The sequence below is a fragment of the Emydura macquarii genome, unplaced genomic scaffold, assembly GCF_026122565.2.
Source record: "Emydura macquarii macquarii isolate MOO-44397 ecotype Brisbane River unplaced genomic scaffold, CSIRO-AGI_Emac_v2 contig_2422, whole genome shotgun sequence".
In the NCBI taxonomy this organism is placed as follows: Eukaryota; Metazoa; Chordata; order Testudines; family Chelidae; genus Emydura; species Emydura macquarii.
Window position 1 is genome coordinate 32,867,103 of NW_027132559.1, and position 27,099 is coordinate 32,894,201.

The 27,099-nt window shown below is 38.3% G+C and overlaps 1 protein-coding gene across 1 annotated transcript in view; it reads left to right on the top strand.

The window, feature by feature from the left end:
* KRIT1 (KRIT1 ankyrin repeat containing) overlaps window positions 1–27,099 on the top strand; it is a 41,661-nt gene that overhangs the window by 10,905 nt on the left and 3,657 nt on the right. Inside the window, exons 6-17 of the mRNA XM_067562211.1 lie at window positions 577–706; window positions 3,788–4,031; window positions 4,732–4,847; window positions 5,301–5,444; window positions 7,585–7,741; window positions 9,074–9,181; window positions 10,125–10,281; window positions 15,047–15,198; window positions 16,216–16,382; window positions 21,585–21,672; window positions 22,797–23,003; window positions 23,339–23,455. Coding sequence (XP_067418312.1) covers window positions 577–706; window positions 3,788–4,031; window positions 4,732–4,847; window positions 5,301–5,444; window positions 7,585–7,741; window positions 9,074–9,181; window positions 10,125–10,281; window positions 15,047–15,198; window positions 16,216–16,382; window positions 21,585–21,672; window positions 22,797–23,003; window positions 23,339–23,455 — 1,787 coding nt within the window. The remainder of the gene's footprint in view (window positions 1–576; window positions 707–3,787; window positions 4,032–4,731; window positions 4,848–5,300; window positions 5,445–7,584; window positions 7,742–9,073; window positions 9,182–10,124; window positions 10,282–15,046; window positions 15,199–16,215; window positions 16,383–21,584; window positions 21,673–22,796; window positions 23,004–23,338; window positions 23,456–27,099) is intronic.

The following is a 27,099-nucleotide window of genomic DNA, read 5'->3' on the forward strand; positions in this document are numbered from 1 at the left end:
TGAAGGCTTTTTGTGTTCTACTGGGGGAAACATGTTCATTTGCTGTTTGTGATATGCTTTGAAAGTGAAAGTTGGCCAAAAAACCATTATTTCAGTCATGAGGTCTTTGTCAAGGCTTACAGGTTATTTTTCCTTCAACAGTGTATACAGTTTTTTCAGTAACTACAAAAAAAAAAACCCCCATGATCACAATGGTGGGACAGTAACTGAGCATTTTGTAATACATTTAGGGCAACTTTATTGGATTGAATTTTGTTATATAAGAATTGGTATGTAATTTTTGAGAGAGAAGGTGGGTGTGGCAATATCTTTTATTGGACCAACTTCTGCTGGTAGAAGGCAAGCTTTAGAAGTTGGTCCAATAAAAGATATTCCCTCACCCACCTCATCCCTCTAATATCCTGGAACCAAAACCCCTACAACACTTACATATGTAATTTGTATCTGTTGCCATTTGGAAAAAATTGATCTACCATAGTCTAAAAATAGAATATCTATTTTGGCTGAAATTGTATAATGGGGAAACAAGATTTTTTTGCTGTTGAAAAGTTTTCTGTTTTTCCCTTTCTTTTTTAGATAATACGAAATACACATACAGTCCTGGATGCCCAGTTTTCTACTGTTTACAGGACATCATGAGGGTGTGCAGCGAATCCAGCACTCATTTTGCTACACTCACTGCTAGAATGTTAATAGCCTTGGATAAGTAAGAAATGTCATTAAGTAGAAATACTTGGTTAGAAATAGAAAATAAACAAGGAACCCTGTCTGCAAACATGAAAAATTAGAATCATTTCACAGCAGTCTTGTGATCATTGAGAAGGCAATCATGATAATATCACATGTTGTTTTCTTAGTACGTTTATTTAAAATACCAAGCAGATCTTGAGGATTGATTTGTAATCCTTCACACCAGATAGTTTTGAAGTGAAGATCTTTTTTAAATCTAGAGGTTCCCAAAAAGAGACTTGATCACTTCTAATGTATTACAGAAGCGTGCAAGAATATTAATAATGATATCTACATCTTATATAGATCATCTTAATGATAAACTAACAATATTTGCCAGAGAATAATGGAGTCACCTTAGCATCTCCATAGTTAAGATTGCACTGAGATTTGCACTTAAACTAGAAATTAAGCCTCTGCTACTTATGAATAATATAGTATATCCTCCACAGATTTACAGCACTTTTTAAAAATTAGAAAATTCTGATAATTTGATTAATCAGATTTCTGATGGAAAATTAGCTAAGCACATACTTTTGGTGAGTCTGACTTCTTCAGCTCCATCTAGCAAAGAAATCCTGTGATTCTTCAGATTTTAAAAGTGACTCACTCCTAAATTCTGTACTTGCAAACACATACACTCTTAACTTTGCTCATGTGTTGCCCCATTCAGTTGTAAAACAATCAGTCCTTTATTTTATCTTCAGAAAGCACGGCTTGTCCGTTCTGTTCTACAGACATTGAATACAATAGAATGGCTCACGTGATTAAAATTAGGCACATGCATAAATGTTGGCAGGATGAAGGCCAAAGATGATTGCAAAATATAAGTTATAAGCTCTGACTTATCGGTTTTTTTTTGTTCATTTTTTATTTATTAGCACTGATAGTCATAAGTTTCTGTCTACTTCACATTGGTAATTGTTCAGCTTACCTATCATTGTATGGATGCCCTAGAATCTAAGCTTCCATTTAATATATTTGTTTCTAGCCTTTATGATTGTGAAGAAAACCTTGAAAATGTGAACAAGTGTTACTGATGTCATCTAACTGAGTCTTTAGACAAACTGAAGCAATAATTCTGAAAGGTTCGAACTCCCTAAACATCTAATGGGTAGATGCTCAAAAGACACTTAGAATCATAGAATATTAGAGTTGGAAGGGACCTCAGGAGGTCATCTAGTCCAACCCCCTGCTCAAAGCAGGACTAATCTCAGCTATATCATCCCAGCCAGGGCTTTGTCAAGCCTCATCTTAAAAAACTCTAAAGATGGAGATTCCACCACCTCCCTAGGTAACCCATTCCAGTGCTTCACCACCCTCCTAGTGAAAAACCTTTTCCTAATGTCCAACCTAGACCTCCCCAACTGCAACTTGAGACCGTTGTTCCTCGTTCTGTCATCTGCCACCATCGAGAACAGCCTAGTCCCATCCTCCCTGGAACCCCCTTTCAGGTAGTTAAAGGCTGCTATCAAATCCCCCCTCATTCTTCTCTTTTGCAGACTAAACAAGCCCAGTTTCCTTAGCCTCTCCTCATAAGTCCTGTGCTCCAGCCCCCTAATCATTTTGGTTGCCCTCCGCTGTACTCTCTCCAACTTGTCCACATCCTTTTTGTAGTGGGGGGCCAAAAACTGGACACAATACTCTAAATGCGGCCTTACCAATGCCGAATAGAGGGGAATAATCACTTCCCGCGATGTGCTGGCAATGCTCCTCCTAATGCAGCCCAATATGCTATTAGCCTTCTTGACAACAAGGGCACACTGCTGACTCATATCCAGCTTTTTATCCACTGTTACCCCCAGGTCCTTTTCTGCAGAACTGCTGCCTAGCTCGTCGGTCCCCAGTCTATAGCTGTGCATGGGATTCTTCCTTCCTAACTGGAGGACTCTGCACTTTTCTTTGTTGAACCTCATCAGATTTCTTTTGGCCCAATCCTCCAGTTTGTTTAGGTCCTTCTGTATCCTATCCCTACCTTCCAGGGTATCTACCACTCCCCTCAGCTTAGTGTCATCCGCAAACTTGCTGTGGGTGCAATCTACCCCATCTTCCAGATCATTAATGAAGACGTTGAACAAAACCGGCCCCAGGACCGACCCCTGGGGAACTCCGCTTGTGACCGGTTGCCAGCTAGACATAGAGCCATTGATCACTACTCGTTGAGCCCTATGCTCTAGCCAGTTCTCTATCCATTTTATAGTCCACTTCACAAGCCAGAGATAGTTTACTGCACAGTGGTGACAGCTCTACTAAATAAACAAACAAAATTGTAAACAAATGGAGGGAATGAAGGTATTCTTTGTAGCAAAGGGTAGCTGGCATCCAGGACACCCTTTTTCCTGACTAGCAGACCCCAAAGTCACAAGACACTTCCAAGCTAGAGATACCATACAGCATACCCAGGTTTGGAGACATGTCTTGGACCACAAACCACACTCTACTCCCATAGAGAAGTTAAAGCTACCACTGAGACAGACTCTAGGTAGTCTCTGCTTGTGAGTGTTTCTGTCCTAGCTACACAGTGAATCCCACAATTCTGGGGATATATATCCCTCCCTACTTCCCTCCCATCCTCGCCTAAATAACCAAATAAATTTTTCCCCTGCAAAAGTATGTCCACCTCAAATCTGACTTGACCCAAAAAAAGCCTCCAAAACCCACAATGATCAACGTAATGACAACATAAAATCAGCAATTAAATGCCAAGACAGTCTCCTGAAGATAAAGACTTACTGCAGGCCCTAAGTCCTGCCCCACAATGTATATGTGAGTGGCAAAACCTTACCTCAGCAAGAGGAATGTGTAAATGGCCCTATGTTTCTCCCCAGCTCAACCTAAATAGGGGACAGGTCCCTCCTTCTCTGTCAGTAAAAGCACTCCTTAGAGTCAGGAGCAACTCATGTAACAGATTTAGGGCCTAATTTTGTAACCTCTTCATGCACTCAACAACCTTTGACTTCCCCATGAGTGGTGTACCCAGTGTGAGTAAAGAATCAGTGCTTTGTATATCTTCAAAAATGAACAAATACTAGTGTGACTTTTCCATTCCGTTCTGCAGATGGTTAGATGAAAGACATACACAATCTCATTCCATCCCAGCTTTATTCAGACCATCTCCTCTTGAGAGGATTAAAACTAATGTCACAAACCCTGCATATGCTATTGAACCAGGGCAGACTGAGAACTCACTACACATGGGCTATACTGCACTAGAAATAAAGAGCAAAATGTTGGCGCTGGAGAAAGCAGATATGTGTATCTACAACCCTTTGTTTGGGTCAGATCTTCAGTATACCAACAGGGTAAGAGTTTTGTAGTATGAACTATATTTTAGTTATGAAATGGATTTGATAATCATGTACTGAACATTAACATAGTCAGATTTTCTCAAAGCATGCCAGGCCCGCCAATGGAGGTGGGGAAGGGGCAATTGCCCAGGGGCCTGGCAATTTAAAAGGGCCCAGGTGGATTGGAGGGTAGATATGTATCTGCCTTTCCTCCACCCACCCCTTTCCCCGAGGCCCCCTCTGGTTGAGCTTTCTGCCCCTCCCCTGAGCCAAGTTCATTTATTATGTGCCACACAGGTTCCTGGGCAACTGAGGAGGTAGTATTTGATATTTAGCTTCCTGAGTTCATTAGTAATCTCCCTGGGAAGTCCAAGGGACCCGGGAAGCTGAGTAGCTGCCTCAGCCACCTGAGAACCTGCACGGCACATAATAAATGAGCAAAAACTTCCAGCAGAAGCTCACTTACACCTCATCCATCACTTTCTGGGCGGGCTATTGACTGTTCTGCCCTGGGACCTGGAGTTGCTGTCGGTGGGTCTGGTGCATGCTTGTGGCCAGATTTGATTTTCAAATTTGAAAATCTGTCCCCTTAATAGCAACAAGTTACTGTGTTTACACTGGTTCCAAGAGAACATACAAGTCATTGTGATTGGTTCGTTCAAGTCTCAATGAGAAGTTTTTCAGTTTTTAAAAAAACATTATTTTGTCTTCCTAGGTTGATAAAGTGGTTATAAATCCATACTTTGGTCTTGGAGCACCAGACTATTCAAAGATTCAGATTCCAAAACGAGAAAAGTGGCAACGCAGCATGAGCAGTGTCATGGAAGACAAGTATTGTGTTACATTTATTTAATTATATTTTATATTATTTATTCATATGACAATTGTTTCTAAGGCCCCATTCAGGGATCAGGGCCCCATTGTCCTAGTAACTGCACAAAGACTTGTCAAAAAAAACAAACAAAAACAAAAAAAACAGTTCCCAAAGAGCTTGCAGCAGAACACAACAGATTGGTGAAACGAACAAATGTAGGGTGGAGTGGGGGATCAGCTGGAGGGTGAGGCAACACTAAAATGAGTGTTTCTTAGCATGATGAATATTAGTCATGGCTGGCCATCTGTCTACCTAAATTCTAATTGTATAAACATTGACTCATTTTAGTTGCTTGTGCTTTGTGCACATCATTAGATACCCATAAGTGTGTCATTGTTATGTTTCTTTACATTTGATGTTTGAAATATAAGTGAGTTGCATCTTTTTCATATTTTGCTTATCATTACTAGAGAGCGCCAATGGGTGGATGATTTCCCTCTTCATCGCAGTGCTTGTGAAGGAGACTCTGAATTACTGAGCCACCTTCTAGATGACAACTTTTCAGTCAGCCAGTTAGACAGTGATCATTGGGCACCTATCCATTATGCGTGCTGGTGAGTATTTTTGCCAAGTGAATGTATTCCTGGTATATGTGGTTGAAAACCTCTACCATTAAGCACTTATATGATTTATAATAATAATTAAATTCCAGGAAATCCAAACTCTAGAACTGTAGATGTCATTTGTTCTTATAGTTAATGAAAAAAAAGGTTGGAAATGATATTAAACTTCATGCTTCAAGATTTTAAGCTAGTCTCTGACTAGAGGGCTTAGGAGGTGGAGATCTAGTTGGAGGGGCACATTATTCTATATCTGCCTAATGCTCGTTTTATTGTCCCTTCCTCTGAAACATTTGGTTCTGGCCCCTATCAAAGACAGGGTACTGGACTAGATGAGCCATAGGTCTGATCCAGAATACCAATTCCTATGTTTCTAATTTGATTAAAGAGACATTGACAACTGAAATTTACCCCAAAATTTAGATTTTATGAAAACAAATATTATAAACCCTCAGACCAATAGAAATGTTTCAGTATTTTTGTCTATGCTGAGACAAATGCAGAAAGTTAGTCACATAAATAATGCAAGATAAACTGGATTTTGAAAATAAAAATATTTTAATGTCATGCTTGGGAACCCTTAGATAGAATGTGGTATAAAACTGAAGAGCATTATTATTATTAAACAAAGGCTTGATTATTCCATTTTGAAAGTACACCGAGAGTGAGAAGTTTAAATAATATGTTCTGTTCTTTTTGTCATTTCAGTGTTTACTTTTGCTTCTGTACCGGGTCTCTAGAGTACATCTTATAATTGTAACCTGGCCACTATAGCTATTACTACCAGAAGTTTCATTATAACCTTTTTTTTCACATGATCCTTACTTTCTGAAAATATGTTCTTTGGATAATTAACCTTATGTGTTTTCTTAGCCCAGATATTTTGTAGAAAATTTCTTCAGCTATTTTTTGAATTATTGAAGAGTGAAAGAAATTACACTTTCTTTTAAAACATTGTAAAATGTTTTTAGCTCATCAAAAATTCCATTGACTCAAATCCACTTCCCACTGAACTACACATGTAAATAGGCCTTAATGAGAAGTAGGTTTAGCCAGAAAATAAGAATCTGCAGACCTGTAGTCGGAACTAAAATTGTTCACAATACAGCTCTATTCTTTATATCGTAGAAATATAGGGCTGGAAGGGACCTCAAGAGGTCATGTATTCATCCCTCCTTGTGCTGAGGCAGGACCAAGTATACCTAGATGATCCCTGACTGGTGTTTTGTCTTTAAAAATCTCCAATGACAGGGATTCCATGACCTCCCTTGGAAGCCTCTTACAGTACTTAACTATGATTCTAGTTAGAAAATTTTTCCTAATATCTAATCTATATCTCCTTTGTTGCAAACTAACTTGATTACTTCTTCAGTGGACATGGAGTACAATTGATCACTGTTCTCTTTGTAACATCCCTTACTGTATTTGAAGACCAAGTAAAGTGGAACAGTTACCTCCCGCTCATGCATACGGTGCTCCTGTTAATACATCCCAGAATTATATTTTTCTTTTTTCGCAACTGAATCACATTGTTGGATCGTATTGAATTTGTGAGCCACTATAATCCCCAGATCCTTTTCTGAAATACTACTGCTTAGCTAGTTATTCCCCATTTTGTAGTTGTGCATTTGATTTTTCCTTTCTTAGGGTAATAGTTTGCATTTGTCTTTATTAAATTTCATCTTGTTAATTTCAGACCAATTTTCCTGTATATCAGGATCATTTTGAATTCTAATCCTGTCCTCCAAAGTGTTTGCAACCCCTCCCAGCATGGTGTCTTCTGCAATTCTATAAGCATACTCTCTACTCCATTATCCAAGTCATTAATGAAAATATTTAATAGTACTGGACCCAGGACTGACCCCTGCAGGATCCCACTAGATAAATCCTCACAGTTTAACAGCAAATCACTGATAAAGTACTCTTTGAGAATGATTTTTCAACCAGTTGGGTGCCCAAATTATAGTGAATTAATCTAGACCACATTTCCCTATCCTAAATATGCCACATGTCCTAAAACATTCAGGAATATCTCTGAAAGCATCTGAAACAGGTTTTTGGGGGTTTTTTTTTTTTTGTTTTTTTTTAATTATGTTCTTTGTTATGACCGTTCTGCTTTTAATCTTTCTTGAAGGTATGGAAAAGTTGAAGCCACTCGAATGTTGCTGGAGAAAGGGAAATGTAATCCAAACCTATTGAATGGACAACTTAGCTCTCCTCTTCATTTTGCTGCTGGAGGAGGACATGCTGAAATTGTGCAAATTCTTCTAAACCATCCGGAAATTGACAGAGTAAGATACCTTTGTAATTGGAATGATAGTCTTACCTTCAGTTGCAGCACACACTTACAATATCTCTCATGTGTTGTGTATCTTCTATTTCCCAGGTAAAAACAAAGAAATGCAATTTCAGTTCTTAATTGTCTCTATTAAATTAAATTAAAAAGGAAATACATTTTAAACTCCCAAATTCCAGTTGTTTCATATGATATTGTACTCCATCTTCAAACTTATTCTGCCCCAAACATACAGACTGATTTTACTAGAGATTTTAGTCTAAGCTCTTACTGTCTTTTTGTAAAGTTCCTATTCATTATCAAGAATTAAATTCCTCAGCCTCTGGATTTTTTGCTTGAATTGCATATTTCTGTTACTTGTCTAGTTAATAGTCATTTTTTTTATCGCAATAGCATCAATAAGCTCTAATCAGGGCTGGGCTGCATTGTTCTAGGTGCTCTGTAAACACATGGAAAGAGACAGTGCCTGCCCCTATCGGATATTATAGTAAAAAAAAGACAAGGAATTAGATAAAGAGCGGTAGAGCAGACTATGTCCAAGTATAAGCAAAGTGGTCACAATTATAAAAGGCATGTGCTGTTAGTTCCTCTCTTTTCTGCAGCATACAAAGGGTGGAGAGAGGGAAGCAATCAAATTCTGCACAATTTTTGTATACATTTGTTGTACATACATACTGTGTCCAATAACAAATGTACATAATGTGATGAAAATGTACAGATGGAAAATACATTATTGGATTGAAGTCATAACCCCATCAAGTGGGGCAGTTTTTGTTGTTAGTTATATTACATTTAACTTGCTGATAATAAATAAGTCAATGGGAACTGCAAACCCTCTCCCCACAGCCCCCACCAACACCAGAGAAGATTTCTGACTCTGGATTTTACTCTATTTTATGTGCAAAATATATGTCAGAATACACAGTAGCAAAAATTAGAATACTAAAATTTTATTTTAAATGGAGTCAAATTGGTGTTTAGGTAATAAATGACTGACAGCATGGACTATAATAAGGTTTAGTGTAAGCAAACCCTATGCAAGGTTTTTCATACAACTCTGCCAACAACACCTCAGTCTTGGCCTGGAAACACATCTGTGCTTCTTACCCCAGTGTTTTCCTGTGGAGCCAGAAATGGACACAATAATACAAAAGTGCAATTAATTAAAAGTATTTAAACAATCAAACTTCTGAACCCTGTGATCAAGGAAGGATTTTAATTAATATTATTGAAACTAAAATATCTAGGATTTATTTGCAAAACTGTAATGTTTACCTATCTAGATTGAAATCTATATTTATGCCAGTCTTTCTGTTCATATTTATAGCACATTACTGATCAACAAGGAAGATCCCCATTGAATGTCTGTGAAGAGAGCAAACAAAATGATTGGGAAGCAACAGCAAAACTGTTGAAGGAAGCCATAAATAAACCTGTATGTGTTTACTACCTTTTAAACAGTTTAGGGGCCATATTTTAAAGTCTTAGAAAATGTATACAGAGCGGAAAACTGAGGCAAGTGGTAGATCCACATATAGCAACTAAAGTCTACAGGACACATACTCTGCATATACGTAGATTTTTTTATGTGAACAGGGACATATCATGGATTTGTCATTTTAAATATTTGTATCTTATACCTATGGCTCTAAAGCTGTGTGCAATATTTTAAAATGTAATATTTTGATTTCTATAAAATGCCACAAATTCTACTGCCACTATTGATCATGCTACTCCTATTTTCTTTTGTCTGTCTTCTAATGTTTGAAGATACAGTCTGTTGACATGTTATTTTAAAGTGCATTTTCATTTGACTTTAAATGTGATTGAAGAAGGAACTGATCTCTCATTTAAACAGCTAAAGCTTTGAAACAACTGGAGATAAGAAGTTTAAGTCCTCAGTGCAAGTCCTCATGGTTCTTAAGTAGGGTAACAAGAAGGTGTTTTAATATAGACTAGTTGTGTGCATAATTCATAGTCAATCAGTAGTAGTAATTACAGAATGCATTTGGCAGGATATATGTAAGCGGTTTTTTAAATGAATTTATGCATTGGTCTGTTCAGCACTTCAACACCTAAATACCTTTAAAAATCTGCACCTTAGCTACTACAGTAATGGGCGCGGTCTAGGAATTTAGAGAGAGAGAATGCTACATGGGTCCTGGGAGGCCCACAGATCTGTGAAGGGCATTCTGATCCATTCCAAGATAAATATAAAAGAATTCTGCATAATTATTTTCCTCAAAATGTAAATGCTATTAAATTGGATTAAAAATTGATGTTTGTGGAAATGAAAGCAATAGAAAAGTAGGATTTTAGCTTATGATTAATTTTTCTCCCATTTATTTTAATGTTATTTTTATATATTTTTGCCATAGTATGAAAAGGTGCGTATTTATCGAATGGATGGGTCATATCGCTCTGTTGAGCTGAAACATGGAAACAATACTACTGTACAGCAGATAATGGAAGGAATGCGTCTGTCTCAAGAAACTCAGCAGTACTTCACTATTTGGATTTGTTCTGAGAACCTTAGTAAGTAGTTAGAGAACTTATAAAATTGGGGTTTTTGTTTTAGTTTTTTACCTTTACTTTTGTAAATGTCTTGTTAAAATAAAAAAAAAGCACTTGGGCAAAAAGGCTGGTAGACCAAACAATAAACTTGCCAGCTTTCTTTTGTCATTCGCATTATCCCTTCATTTTCTGCATTGCTGAGACATTCTTGAGACCTTTAAAAAACTTAGGAGAATTTTGCTCACTGTAGTGCAAGGAGGCAATTGCAAAAAATGGAGAACTGACTAGATTGATAGTGAGTTGGTTGTTAGTTAGATGAGACATTGGAGCTCAGCAATGTTGAGTTATTGGTTTTTTTTGGCATACCCTGGGTTTTGTTTTTTAACACCTTGAAAAAATTTTCTTTAAAACACACTCTTTTTTCAGTAGTTAGATTTGGTGCCTGTCATCCTTGGTCACGTACATTTTTTTAAAATAGTGGTTCTCGTTGGAAGAAAGGGAAAAGATCGTGCACCATGAGATATCTTACAGTTCTGTAATACAATCTGTGATACAAATTGTGGGAAAACCATCTTAAATGCCTTCTAGAATTTTAAACCATTGAGATCAGTGGAGTTGTTGCAGTAGTGTGTCTGGCCACCCTCCACAAAGAGAACTAGATGTGGATGCCTGAAGAGACAACACAGGACTTCTGTGGGAGCTGCTGGATGCTTAGCACTTTTGACAATCATGTCACTTATTAAGATGCCTTAGTATGGACTTTGCAGCCTAGCTTTAAGCACTTACTGTTAAAAATCTTTGCCTGCAAATACAGGGCCAAATCCCTTTAAACCTTGTTCACATAAGTGAGCCATATTTATATACATAACTTAATCAACTTCAGTGAAATTATACATATGAGAATAATTAAAGGACTGGACTTACGTTATTAATGCATATGTTTTGTTAATTATTTGAGATCATAAACAGTTAGTATTTTTCAAAGGATTCGAGTTTATCCCTGTAGGCCAGTGGGCTATCTTGCCAGCCACTGCCTCAAAAGAACTCTCAGCAATCACAGGATTTCAGTCCCTTTTTTTCAGAGACTGAATTAACAACTTAATTTCCACATGTAAATTGTGTCCTTTTCCTGTGGCCTCTTGCAGGAGCTGATTACTCCCTTCTTAAGATTACTTCTTAGGTCCTCTGCCTGGGCATTAAGACAAGTCTGTCTACTGCTTTCTGCTGAAGCTTTCCTCCAACAGATTAGCTTTCAGCCTGCTCCCTGCAGAGTTGCACTCCTAGAACATCTGCATGGGTGCCAAGGAGAGCCATCTGCTCCCTTGTCTTCAGCCTTCTACCCGAACTCATGCTGTCCTTTGCATCCCAGCAGGCCTGGCACTTAGTTGCAGTCTTCTACCATATAATCCCTGGAATTTATTCCCTTCATCTGGAAAAGTGAGGTTAGCCTGGCACAGAGTGCAGCTGAGCCCCATCCCTCTTAAAGGGCCCTCACCCTTTGACAGTCCTTAGTACATATTTTATTTCCTGACTTTAGCATTATGTATTCTGAGGTACATTTTATGACTATTTAGTCTGCTTAAATGTGTAACTAGAGCTATGTCTACACTAACAGCGGCAAAGTTGCTGCCATCAGATCGTCTTATCTGGATCGACTGAGCGGTCAGTGAAGACCCGCTCAGTCAATCCAGAAGTCAACGTTATTAATCCACCCCCACAAGTGGCGTAGTGCTGCGTCGACGGGAACCGGCGCAGTGCAGTGAAGACAGCGTGCAGAAGAGAAGCACAGCAGTCGATGGCAGTTACGCAAGTTCTTTGTGTAGCTCCCGTCGACTTCTGCCGAATTGCGGAGGTAAGCGTAGACCAAGCCTAAGGTAGATTTGATTACCTCAATTTACTTCATTTGTATGATAAATTCATGTAATCAGTGTTGCACTAACTTTAAAAAAAAAAATTTATACAAGTTCTCCGCTATATTTGGAAGGGGAAGAATCCTTAACCCTATTGCTATCTTTTTCATACAATTTAAGACTTCTCTTGGATTAAAGTCATTTGTACAGTATATATCTTTGTAATTCTTTTTCTTTAACAACATTCATGCCACCTCTTTCCAACCAGATTTCAAAAAGATATTTGGAACCATGCAAAAGCTGTAGTCAGTCATGATTATGTCTATTTGTCAGAAAAGGTTGTAAACAGCATTACTGTGACAAGGTTGCTGTGGGGCTCATTTGTAATACCAATTAAATTTGAGAAACTATCATTATGATTTCAACTGCTTCAAATTGTGTTAGACACGCTGCTTGTGGTAGCGTTCGTACAAAAGCTTTGCATTAAGAATTCAGTGTGAGTATCAACACTTCAGTTTTGCTTTCTTCTTTTTATATCTAGAATTTAAAATATGAAGTATGTGTTATAGCTGAAATTGTTTTAAATAATGCTTTTCTTCAGTTTTTCTGCCTGAACAGTTTCTCTGTTTCACCACAGTTATTTAACTTCCTTTACTTTATGCACAACTAGTCGAACACCATACAAGTCCAACAGCAGAGATACAAATGCAGAGCTGCAGTCTTTGAGATGAAAGGAACCTAGTTGAGTGATGATGTCTTGATGCTTGTGTCCCTTTTAGAGCAGGGCAAATAACAGATTTTTTTTGTTCTCTGACATTTCTGAAAAATTGTGGAGAAAATATCAGTTTGGATGGAACCAAATTTGAAAAGTAAAAATATTTCAGCAAATTGAAAAAGTCCTTTTTGGGTTGAGCAAAATGTTTAATTCAATCCAAAACTTTGTTTTTCTGGGCATTTTTAAAGTGGTGAGAAGAAGGAGAAAGTAGTGTCTCCCTTATAAGCTATAGCTCAGTGATTAGAGCACTCATCTGGGCTAGGAGATACCTGGGCTCATTCTCCTCCTCTCCCAGAGAAGGGATTTGAACTGGGATCTCCTACACTATAGAAGAGTCCCCACGCCACTGGGCTATGGGATATTCTGATGGAGTCTGTCCAAGTCTTTCCTGTTGAAGCTGTTCCACTGTGCATAAATAATTAAATAGTCATTGGAGAAGGGACATGAACTTAGGTTTCCCAGATGAGTGCCCTGACTACCAAGATATAGAGTCATTTTTTCCGTTTGTTTGTACCAAATGGAACATTTTTTTTTTACATTTTTTTAAAAATCACCCAGCTCTAGTCCCTTTACCTTCCAAATGTGTGTTCCAAATTATTTTGCCCAAAATATTGAGATATTTTGTTTGTTGTTCAGGGAAATATTACTGATTTTGTTAAGTTTTTATTACCACAAGTAATTCTATGAAACATTCATAATTTTCCAAATTAGACTGAATATTTTAATTTTCCAAGAAAATAAAGACTCCATGTGATGAAATGTATAGTACGACTTTAAACCAAGATGCTCTATGAAAATACTTTGAGAAATCAATTTCAATTTCTGCTTGCCTATTTAAGCAACTAAGGGTCATTTTATGTTAGATAATAAAAATCTAACAAGAAAACTATGATAGGTTATAAGTTCCAGATGGGTAGCCGTGTTAGTTTGTATACAGCAAAAACAACGAGAGTCCTGAAGCACCTTAAAGACTAACAAATTCCTGCAGGCATAAGCTTTCATGGGCTGCAACCCACTTCGTCAGATGCATGAAATGGAAATCACAGATAGGAGGTATATATATACATCCTAGGGTAAGAAACAACAATGGGGAGGGCAAGTCAATTCAGTTAGAGTAGATGAGGCCTATCACAACTGTTGATTAGAAGGTGAGAATGTGTGAACAGTGACAATTACTTCTTGTAATGAGATAACCATTCCAAGTCCCTGTTCAGATCCAGTCTGATTGTGTCAAGTTTGCATATGAGTTCCAGCTCTGCAGTTTCTCGCTGAAGTCTGTTTTTGAAATTTTTTTGTAGAAGTATGGCAACTTTCAAGTCAGCTAGAGTGTCCTGGGAGATTGAAGTGCTCTCCGACTGGTTTATGGATGTTACCATTTTTTATGTCTGATTTGTGTCCATTTATTCTTTTGCGTAGTGACAGTTCAGTTTGGCCAATGTACATGACAGAGGGGCATTGCAGACTATAGAAAAGGCACCTCTATCCTGAAAGAATTACAGTCTGTAAAATGGCAAATATGTTTCTAAAATAAACCAAAGATATATTTTCCTGTCAAGTCCTGAGTTCTTGTATATGTCTCCTAAAATAACTGATATAGTCACTATCTGATACATTAACCAACCGGCTTTAATGATTGTAATTCCTTAACCTGAATTAGATATTTGTGATTCCACAGGCATTTGCAGGAGGAACAGAGGGAGAAGTAGTAAGAGGAAATTATTTAAAATATTTTATTTGATGTGGTGGTTTGAACCAGTTCTACAGTCCTTACCACAGGCCTTTCCCTTGTACTTTTAGGGTCCACCCATGTGTTTCATTAAAAACTTAATTTTTTAAAGTTACTTTTTTTTTTTTTTAAATTTCAGTTAACTTTTTGAGACACTGATCATAATTCAAGCGTGCATTTGCTGAATTATTGCTTTGGCCCCTACTGTGATAAATTTGTCACCAAATCCATGTTTGTGACCTTTTATTTATATATATATATACACACACACACACACATACACACACACATATATATATATAGGTAAACTAAAACACTTTTTTGTTTGAGATAAGCGAGTCCTCAGTTCAAACATTTTGATATAGCATTCATTTGTACATGTATGGGCTTGATTCTCCTGTTTGCTATTTTAAATGAAAAGCTGTTATTTTCCAGGCCTCCAGCTGAAGCCATATCACAAACCTTTGCAGCATGTTCGTGACTGGCCTGAAATACTCACTGAACTGACAAACTTGGATCCTCAAAGGGAAACTCCACAGCTTTTCCTGAGGAGGGATGTGAGACTTCCTTTGGAGGTTGAAAAAAAGGTGTGTATTAGAAGTGCTAATATCAAATAGGTGCAGAAACAGAAACCTTTGTCATCAGTAGGCAGTATGTTAATTAGAGTGTCAATCCGTTAGTCTGGAAATTTTGGGACCACCTTTCCATCTGGCTAATAGAAAAGGAAGTTGCAACTCACAGGTTCAGATCCCATGACTTTAGATCATACTTAAACCTGTTACTTTTATACCTACTAATATTTTCTAACAATCAATTAGTGATTTGTTCTTCTGCCTGTGTGTAGAAAGGGCCTAATCCAACTTCCACTGAAGATAAAAGAAAATCGACTTCGACAAGGGTTAGATCAAACCTGTAATTTCTGTTAATAATTATGGAACAGGACAATGGTAGACTAGACCTCTGACTTTTTACAATTATAAGATATATTCTCCTTTTATTTATTTATTGAAATAGCAGAAAATCATTTAAATTCCAAACAAATGTATTGGCAGTAATAAAATGGTACTAAGCGAGCTCCTATAAACAGCAGTTTCTCATAAATGCTATTCCCCCAACTGAATGAAGATTTGTTAGAGTGTACTCCTAAGCAGTTAAACATAATTGAAAGATTAAATAGTTCGTTGATTTCAGTGGGATTACTCCTAGAGAAAGGTACTACTTGGCAAGAGTAAGGGTAGTAGAAAGTGGTGGGAAATAGATATTATAGAGTGAGAAAACGGGGGGTTTTGGACAACAGTGTAAAATGTTTTTGCTTTTATAGATTTGATGTGAATATTTGTCAGTAAACTTTTTATTTGGTATAGTGTGGTATTCGATTGTAATTTACAGATGTTAGATCAGTATGAATGTGTAATTCAGAAAATGGAAATACTTGCATATCAATGTTTTTGCATCATAGTACTTATTCTTATTCCAGACAAAATAAAATACACATTTCAGTTAAACATATCTTTATCTCCTAGAATCAGTGAAAAGTTATATTTAGTTTATAAAAAAAATATTAGTTTAATCCAAATGTTTAAAAATTTTATTTTTTTAAACAGATTGAGGATCCACTGGCTATTCTTATCCTGTTTGATGAAGCCAGATATAATTTGCTGAAAGGCTTCTATACCTCACCTGATGCCAAACTGATCACACTAGCAAGTCTGCTGTTACAAATAGTCTATGGAAATTATGAGAGTAAGAAACACAAACAAGGTTTCCTAAAGTGAGTGAGTATTTAAACTGATACTGTTTTGTTTTTAAAATGAAATGTTTTTTCAGACAAGTCCTAAACTATTTCAACTATAAACTGTATCAACTAGTAATTAAACACTATCATTGAGCTCCAGTATGTGGAGTACAGTTTCAGAACTGTGCACGTTGGTCTAGCCACTTAATTCCCATATCAATAATGTGTGCTGTGCATCAAATCCCCTGTGTCTGAGACTGAAAATGTATCCTGTATGAATAGTTTGCAAATTTAAGGACTAGAGGAGTTAGGGTTTTCCAGTGGGTATGCTATCATTTAAAAACAGAAAATTAGTCAATTTTATTAACTGGTGTTAGACAGTATCTTAATTGTCACAATTTTTCTTTCCAGTCATGTTCTTGTAAACTTGAGTTGTAGTTTTAGTGGGGTGATGAGGCAGCTATTGAACTTTTGAACCCATTATACAAGAAACAGTGACTTCCCAACAACTCAAAATGCATTCATGTTGACTATGGGAACTTCAGCTGTATACATTATCATGGGGCTGATGGCCTGATCCTGCAAATTCCTGCTTATGTGAATAGTACTACTAAAGTGAATAGCAATACTCGCATGAGTAAGGTTTCCACACAGGAATAAGAGTTTACAGGACTAGGCCCTAAGAACACAACCTTTTTGAACAATGTTGTTTAGAATATGCATCAAAAGAAATCCACTACTGTGTGCTATCTATACAGATTATTGTTAAGATTTAATACAGGTTTTAGACATCTTTTAAAAACTGGAAAGCAAATCCTACTGATGAAGATAGAAAGAACATAAACTCTGGCAAGTCAAGTGTAAAGTATAATTAGGCAAACCAAAAAATAATTTGAAGAGCAACTAGCAAAATACACCAAAAAAACCAGCAATTTTTTTTTTTTAAGTACATCAGAAGCAGGAAGCCTGTCAAACAATCAGTGGGGCCACTGGATAATCAAAGTGCTACATGAGCACTCCAGGAAGACATAAGGCTATTATGGAGCCATTGGCTATTATTTTTGAAAGCTCGTGGCAATTGGGGGAGGTCCCTGATGATTGGAAAAAGGCAAATATAGTGCCCATCTTCAAGAAAGGGAAGAAAGAGGATCCAGGGAACTACAAGACTGGTCAGCCTCACCTCAATCCCTAGAAAAATCATGGAGCAGATCCTCAAGGAATCCATTTTAAGGCACTTGGAAGAGAGGAAGGTGATCAGGAACAGTCAGCATGGATTCACCAAGGGCAAGTCATTCCTGACAACCTGATTGCCTTCTATGAAAAGGTGACTGGCTCTGTGGATCTGGGGAAAGTGGTGGATGTGATATATCTTGACTTTCGCAAAGCTTTTGATACAGTCTCCCACAGTATTCTTATCAGCAAGTTAAAGAAGTATGGGTTGAATGAATGGACTATAAAATGGATAGAGAGCTGGCTAGATCATTGGGCTCAACGGGTAGTGATCAATGGCTTGATGTCTAGCTGGCAGCCGGTAACAAGTGGTGTGCCCCGGGGTCAGTCCTGGGGCCGGTTTTGGTCAACATCTTCATTAATGATCTGGAGGATGGGGTAGTTTGCACCCTCAGCAAGATGGCAGATGACACTAAACTAGGGGGAGTGGTAGATACCCTGGAAGGTAGGGATAGAATACAGAGAGATATAGACAAATTGGAAGACTGGGCCAAAAGAAATCTGATGAGGTTCAACAAGGACAAGTACAGAGTCCTGCACGTAGGATGGAAGAATCCCATGCACAGCTACAGACTGGGGACCGACCGGCTAGCCAGCAGTTCTGCAGAAAAGGACCTGGGGGTTACAGTGGATAAGAAGCTGGATATGAGTCAGCAGTGTGCCCTTGTTGCCAAGAAGGGCTAATAGCATATTGGGCCGCATTCGTCGGTGCATTGCCAGCAGATCAAGGGAAGTGATTATTCCCCTCTATTCAGCACCGATGAGGCCACATTTGGAGTATTGTGTCCAGTTTTGGGCCCCCCACTACAAAATGGATGTGGACAAGTTGGAGAGAGTACAGCGGAGGGCAACAAAAATTATGAAGAGGCTGGAGCACAAGACTTATGAGGAGAGGCTGAGGGAACTAGGCTTGTTAGTCTGCAGAAGAAAAGAATGAGGGGGGGATTTGATAGTAGTCTTTAACTACCTGAAAGGGGGTTCCAGGGAGGATGAAGCTAGGCTGTTTTCAGTGGTGGTAGATGACAGAACAAGGAGTAATGGTCTCAAGTTGCAGTGGGGCAGGTCTAGGTTGGATATTAGGAAAAAGTTTTTCACTAGGAGGTAGTGAAGCACTGGAATCTCCATCTTTAGAGGTTTTTAAGCTGCGGCTTGACAAAGCCCTGGCTGGGATGATTTAGCTGAGGTTAGTCCTGCTTTGAGCAGGGGGTTTGGACTAGATGACCTCCTGAGGTCCCTTCCATCTCTAATATTCTATGATTTTATGGAGAAGTTGAATTCTTTGCACTGGTCTTCATGAGATGTGAGGGAGATTCTGACATCTGAGCCATTCTTTTTTGGTGACAAATCTAAGGAACTGTCCCATATTGAGGTGTCAGTAGAGGATATTTTGAACAAATTGGTAAATTAAACACTAATAAATAACCAGGTCCAAATGGTATTCATCCAAGAATTCTGAAGGAATTAAAAAATGGAATTGCAGAATTACTAACTGATATGTAATCTGTGGCTTAAATGAGCCTCTGTATCTGCTGACTTGGTAAATAGGTAATGTAATGCTGATTTTTTAAAAAAGGCTCCAAAGGCAATCCTGTCAGTTACAGGCCAGTAAACCTAACTTCAGTACCAAACAGATTGGCTGAAATGATGATAAAGAACAGAATTATCAGACAGCTAGATGTACATAAAATGTTGGGGAAGAGTCAATCTGGCTTTTGTAAAGGGAAATCATGCCTCATCAATCTATTAGAATTCTTTGAGAGGGTCAACAAATGTGGACAAGGGTGAACCAATGGATATAATGCACTTGGACTTTCAGAAAACCTTTGGCAAGGACCCTCACCAATGGCTCTTAAACAAATTAGGCTGTCGTCAGATGAGAGGGAAGGTCATCTCATGAATTGGTAACTGGTTAAAAGATAAGAACCAAAATATAAGAATAAAAGGTCTGTTTTCATAATGGAGAGAGGTAAATAGCAGGATCCCTGGAGGATTTTTACTGGGACCAATGCTGTTCAACATATTCATAAATGATCTTGAAAAAGGGATAATCAGTGAGGTGACAAAGTTTGCAGACGATACAGACTTACTCAAGATAGTTAAGTCCAGAGCTAACTATAAAGAGTTACAGCAGGATCTCACAAAACTGGATGACTGGACAACAAAATGACAGATGAAATTCAATAAATGCAAAGTAATGCATACTGGAAAACATAATCCCAACTATATATACAAAATGCTGGGATCTAAATTAACTGTTACCACTCAAGAAAGAGATCTTGGAGTCATTGTGGATAGTTGTCTGAAAACATCCACTCAATGTGCAGCGGCAATCAAAAAAGCAAACAGAATGTTAGGAAACATTAATAAGGGATAGGTAATAAAACAGAAGATATCATAATACCATAATATAAATCCATGGTAGGCCTACACCTTGAGTACGGCATGCAGTTCTAGTTGCTCCACGTTAAAAAAGATAGAATTGGAAAAAGTACAGAGAAGGGCAACAAAAGTGATCGGGATTTGTGGAATAAGTTCCATAATGAGACGAGATTAAAAAGACTGGGACTGTTCATCTTAGAAAAGAGCTGACAAAGAGGGGATATGATAGAGGTCTATAAAATCATGAATGGTGTGGAGAAAGTGTTTAAGGAAGTGTTATTTACCCCATCAAATAACACAAGAAGCAGTGGTCACCCAATTAAATTAATAGGCAGCAGGTTTATAATAAACATAAGGAAGTATTTCTTCACACAACACATTGTGGAAGTCATTGCCAGGAGATGTTATGAAGTACAAAAGTATAACTGGGTTCAAAAAAAGGATTAGATGAGTTCATGGAGAATATGTCCTTCAGTGGCTATTAGCCAAGATAGTCAGGGATGCTACCTCATGCTCTTTGTGTCCTTAAACTTCTGACTGCCAGAAACTGGGATTGGACGACATGGGATTGATCACTCAATAATTGTCCTGTTCTGTTCATTGCCTCTGAAGCATCTAACATGTGCCACTGTTGGAAGACAGGATACTGGGCAAGATGGACTATTGGTCTGACCTATGGCCATTTTTATGTTCTTAGGTGTGAGGGAGACAGGGAACATTTTTTCTGAATCTTGAGAAAACTCATTTTCACTTTACTTTGTGTTTGCTTTTTTATTTTTACAAGACAGACATCATGATTTTTGTTTATATTTTATGTTTTGCTATCCTTGATTTAGAACAAGTGCATGTATTTAGCAAAAGATCTGTTCTTTCAAATCTGTGACTTTAATAATATTCCTTTCCTCATTATTGGTGATTTGGTAACAGCTTTTGAAATCTGGGTATCCTGTATTGTTCAAGCTTCCTTGTCATTGTTTTCAAACCATAATATTGATGAAAAAAATGTTCAGAACAGAAAAACACACCATGTAAGCTGTTGGTATTACCAGTACTGATTGTGCATAAAAAGAAATTATTAAGAGCTTTATTTTGTAAACCAAGTGACTAATGCACTCATGGATGTTTGCACCTATAGCCTTGGTTTCAAGTCATTTGTAACAATTGGAAGTTAATAGGACAAACCCTCAGCTATGCTGAGTTTACAGTTGGTGCAGCTGAGAAAAGCGGGAGGGAAAAAGGTGACTGCAAGCTGAAATGGCCCCTATCATAATTTAGAGCTGCTAATGGGAACCAAGTAAAGTCCCATGTCCTCCATCCCACTCCTAGAATCTCTTATTCCTGCACCACCCACAGTGCAGGGTAGGTAGAAACAAGTAGTGTGGAGTCAATTACACTGGCTCTACACCAGCTAAGGATTCCTCTTTGTCAGTGGGAAACCTTTGCTACCACTTTAGGAAAGCTTTTCAGCTGTTGAAACAACACAGAGCAGCTTGAATTGGGGATAACAATCTATCCCAATATTTGATACTTAAAGATGTTAGTATTGCCATGCTGGAAGACACTGCCTTGTGTCCTATACTTTGCTCAATGATGGAAAACTAGATAATATTTTGGCTTTTTTCCTTTCAGTGAAGAAAATCTTAAATCCATAGTACCCATTACCAAACTAAAAAGTAAGGCTCCTCACTGGACAAATAGGATACTTCATGAGTACAAGGTAAGAATATTAATCCTGTCTTAAAATATTTATTTTTCTTGAGTTTTCTGTTACTGTTATGCATTATAATGGTAAGATACAAAGCCAGAAACACAGGAGAGCTAAAAATTGATAATGAATCATTCTTTTTACTGATCAGTAGTCCATTTTTATTTTTATTTTTTATATTCAAGTAAAATATAATGTACCTTGAAACAACATATCTTAATACTGAGCTGTTTGAATATTTTTTCTGATTATAAAATTAAAAGTTGATTTGTTTGTCAGAAAGTGAGTACAATAAATTGTGTCACTAAAGTCATAATCTGTTTTTTTTACTTTGATGCCAACCAGCTAACTGTGCTTAAAAGGACACTGTCAGTTCAGTTTAGGCACAAAATATAAGTCAGAAGAGTGTAAGTTTATGAAACCTAACAGAAATGTTTTCATCACCTTTTTTTTTTTTTTTTTTAAAACAGTTCTGAATTCCTGACAAATTGAGACTGCTTGTCATGCGTTCGCATGAACCAGGGCAAATTTTGCAAAGTTGAGCTCCCTTTAATTTTACCAAAGTCAATTGATAACCAACTCATGATGGCCACCTGGGCTTTAAATTCCACAAAGTAAAACAAAACAATCTTTTGTTGACTCAATCAAAAGGGGTAGTCAGAGCTAGGTCCCTGATCAGGCTTAGCTTTTGGATTAAGAAAAGGGAGATCATTCCTCCCTTTTTCCAAGTTTACCCAGAACTGCACCCTGGAGGAAACAGTTGGTCCTTTGTACCTTCCCTACTGGGCCCTGATTAGCTTCTACGTGCTCCCAGCCCTTGCTGCTGCAGGACCAATTCTCATTGGTCCTGGGTGGCCTCGCGACACACTCCTAGATCTGAATTCAATGCTCTTTTCCCCCAGAAGAACACCTTCAGGTGGAGTGCACTAGGGCTACAGGGCCTCCACCGGAGGGGCATCAAATGCCTGAGATGTCCCATCACACTGCTATTAGGCTGTTAGTTCAGGTGTGGCATCATTTCAGGATGATTGCCAGAAAAAGCCCTTCAAGAAAACCAGCTACCTTTTTACCCTATTTGAAGAATGTGCATTGTTAATACAGTTTATTTTGTGAATTATTTGCTTTTCTACTTCTAGAGTCTCAGCACTAGTGAAGGTGTAAGTAAAGAAATGCATCACCTGCAACGCATGTTCTTGCAGAATTGCTGGGAAATTCCTACCTATGGAGCTGCTTTTTTCACAGGACAGGTATTCACCAAGGCAAGTTCAAGCAGTCATAAAGTGATCAGAGTCTACGTAGGAGTAAATGTAAAAGGACTGCATCTCCTCAATATGGAAACCAAGGTGAGGGTTAGCAGTTTTTACTGGCAGTTTACATAGAAGTTAAGAATATGGGGAGTTTACTAATTGCTGGTGATTTATTTCACATTTGAGCACTGAATTAAAATCTTGTATGCATTTACAATCAATATGTCATTTAAGAACTCTTTAAAATATGGAGTTTCAGCTTTACATTCTTAGTAATGGAAATCCTATTATTTTGACAGCTGATTGTTTAAAATTCAGTATTGTACATGCTGTACCCTTAACTGTATATCAGAACCTCATTTAGACAAATTGGGGAAGGTTCATATAATTGTTCAGAAAATATTCTCATCATTTTCTATTTTTCACTGCAGAGTTTGCTCATCAGTCTAAAATATGGTTGCTTTATGTGGCAGTTAGGAGATGCAGACACCTGTTTTCAAATCCATAGTCTGGAAAACAAAATGAGCTTTATAGTGCATACCAAACAGGTAAGCATTGAAAAAATGTAGTTAAATACTGAAATTCTATTAGAATTCTTTGAGGGAGTCAACAAACGTGAGCAAGGGTGATTTAGTGGATATAGTGTACTTGGACTTTCAGAAAGCCTTTCACAAGGTCCCTCATTAATGTCACTGAAGCAAAGTAAGCAGTAATGGTGTCACCATGTTTGGTGTGGGTCACAGCTGAGAATGCTAAATTCAGGACAGACTGATAAACAGAACAGGGCATATAGGAAACAAAGGGTAGGAATAAATGGTCACTTTTTCACAATGGAGAGAGGGTCACCCAAAGATCTGTACTGGGAACAGTGCTATTTAACGTATTCATAAATGGTCTGGAAAAAAGGGTAAACAGTGAGGTGGCAAAGTTTGCATATGATACCAAGGGCTTGTCTACACTTACAGTGCTGCAGCAGCACAGTTGCATCAGTGGAGCTGTACTGCTGTAGTGTTTAGTGAAGACTCTATCTATGCCAACAGAAGGGCTTCTGCCATCGGTATAGGTTCTCCACCTCCCTGAAAGCTGGTAGCTATGTCAACAGGAGAAGTCTTCCCATCAACATAGTGCTGCCTGCACCAGGAGTTATGTTGACACAATTGTGTCGCTTAGGGATGTGGATTTTCCACACATTGGAGCGATGTAGTTATACTGACATAAATTGGTAGAGTAGACCAAGCCTAAATTACTCAAGATAGTTAAGTCAAAAGCTGACTGCAAAGTGTTACAAAGGGATCTCACAAAACTTGGTGACTGGGAAACAAAATGTCAGGTGAGTTCAGTGTTGATAAATGCAAAAGAATTAACACTGTAAAACATGATCCCAACTATAGCTACAAAATGTTGGGGTCTAAATTAGCTGTTACCACTCAAGAAAGACATAGAATCATAAAAGTGTAAGACTGGAAGGAACTTCAAGAGGTCTTCTAGTACAGTCCCCTGCACTCAGAGCAGGACTAAGTATTATACCAGTGGTTCTCAACCCTCGGGCTCCTTTCAGCCCAATCAGCACACATCTGCGGCCACTGTAACATTCTCAGGGCCATACAGGTAGTATATATATATTGTGTGGATGTGGCCCACATAACACAGAGAGAGCTGCATATGTGGCCCACAATGGTAAATAGGTCGAGAACCACTACACCATCCCTGACAGGTGTTTGTCTAATCTGCTCTTAAAAATCTCTAATGATGGAGATTCGACAACCTTCCTAGGCAGTTTATTCCCATGCTTAACTACCCTGACAGTTAGGAAGTTTTTCCTAATGTTGTACTAAATTGTTCTTGCTGTAATTTAAGCCCATTGCTTCTTGTCCTAGCCTCAGAAGTTAGAGAGAACAATTTTCTCCCTCCTACTTGTAACAACCTTTTATGTACTTGAAAACTGTTATCATGTCTCCCCTCAGTCTTCTCTTCTCCAAACTCAACAAGCCTCGTTTTTTCAACCTTCCCTCATAGGTCATGTTTTCTAGACCTTTAATCATTTTTGTTGCTCTTCACTGGACGTTCTCCTCTTTGTCCACATCTTTCTGAAATGTAGAATCCACAACCAGGCACAATACTCCAGTTGAGGCCTAATCAGTGCAGAGGAGAGCAGAAGAATTATTTCTTGTGTCTTGCTTGCAATACGCCTGCTAATACATCCCAGAATGATGTTTGCTTTTTTTGCAACGGTGTTATGCTGTTGACTCACATTTAGCTTGGAGGCATTGTGGATAGTTCTCTGAAATGATCTCCTCAACGTTCAGTGATAGTCAAAGAAGCTAATGATGTCAGGAACCATAACACAGAAAATATCATAATGCCACAATATAAATCCATGGTATGCCCATATCTTGAATAGTGCATGCATCTGTTTGCCCCATCTCAAAAAAGGTATATTAGAATTATATTAGGTATATAATAAAGGTATATTAGGTATATTAGAATTTGAAAAAGTACAGAGAAGGTTAACAAAGAAGATTAGAAGTATGGAATAGCTTGCATATGAGGAGAGATTAAAAAGACTGGAACTGTTCAGCTTGGAAAAGAGATGACTGAGGGAGGATATGATAGAGGTCTATCTCATCTTCTGGGTGACCCTGAACCTCTGACTGCCAGAAGCTGGGACTGGATAACGGGATGCATCATTCTTAAGCATAAGATTGTGTCACAGAATCCGTGACTTTCTGTGATCTCCGTGACATTTTCTGCTTCAGCTGGGGGTGGGAGGGGTAAGGGGGGATTCAGAGCTCAGAGCCTGAGCAAGCAACAGGGAACCGCTGGAGCTCTCTGCTGCCATGGATGGGAGGAAAGGGGAGGGTCCCCAGAGCTCCCTGCCGCCACAGGCCCTTTCAGGTCAGAGCACCGTGAGCAACAGGGAACTCCAGAGCTCCCAACTACCACAGGTGGCCCTCTGGAGTTCCCAGCCACCACGGGCAGGGCGCCAGCATGCCCCCGGCAGCTCTGAGTTGCTGCTGACAGCAGGGGGCCCACAGACCCAGTGCTCCCAGCCCTGGCCCCTAGCTCCTAGCCTCTGCAGGCAGTGGTGGGGACCCAGACCTGCTGCTCTCATCCCATCCACTCTCAGTCAGCCCCATTTTGTCATAGATAGTTATTTTTAGTAAAAGACTGTCACAGCTTCCGTGAATTTTTTTGTTTATTGCCCGTGACCTCTCCCTGACTTTTACTAAAAATGGTCATGACAGAATCTTAATCATTCTATAGATTGCCCTGTTCTGTTTATTCCCATTGAAGCATCTGGCACTGGCCACTATTGTACGTCAGGATACTGAGCTAGGTGGACCATTGGTTTGAGCCAGTATGGTCATTTTTATGTTCTTATGCAAAGCTTGTTGTATCAGAAGCAATCTGTAACCCTTCCTGAATCCAGTAAAAATAAATGTAAATAGAACTCTAAGGGGGGGGAAAAGATGTTTGGTGTAATGTTATTGCTGACTTAAATCTAGGATTTTTTATTTTATTTTGAAAATTTTACTTTATAGATCAAGAAGCCTAAGCAGACAAGATCTCTAGAGTCTTGCAAATCCACGAATATCCACGGACCATGTTTGCAGATCGTGGATGGATGCAGATCCAAATTTTATATCTAGGTCCCTGCAAATCTGCAGATATCTACTTTATATCCAAATCCACGGATGCAGATCTCTGCGGCCATGTTTGCGAATCGGCTGTGGATACAAATTTTGTGTCCATGCAAGGCTCTAAAGACCTCTGTAAAATCCTGTTTGTCAGGTTGATCCTTACTATGTGTGTAGCTTTCTTGGCACACAATTGGTTATTTGTTCTTTTTTATCCCTGGTTACATTTCTTTGATAGGTAAACTCATCACTTTTATATACTTATAGAAAAGACTTTCCTCTTGAAGAGAGTCACTATTTCAAACTACTGCCCTGACTTCTTATGCCTCAAGGAGATTTTTAATAAGTATAGTATTGCCGACCGTAAGTTGAATCATAATTATCTTTGAGAACTCTTGGAGGACAGGTGAGGTCCCAGACAATTATAGTACCTATCTTTAAAAAGGGATCAAAGAAGACCCAGGGAATTATAGACCAATCAGCCAAACTTCAATAACTGGAAAGATAGTGGAACAAATTATTAATCAATTTGTAAGCACCTAGAGCATAATAGG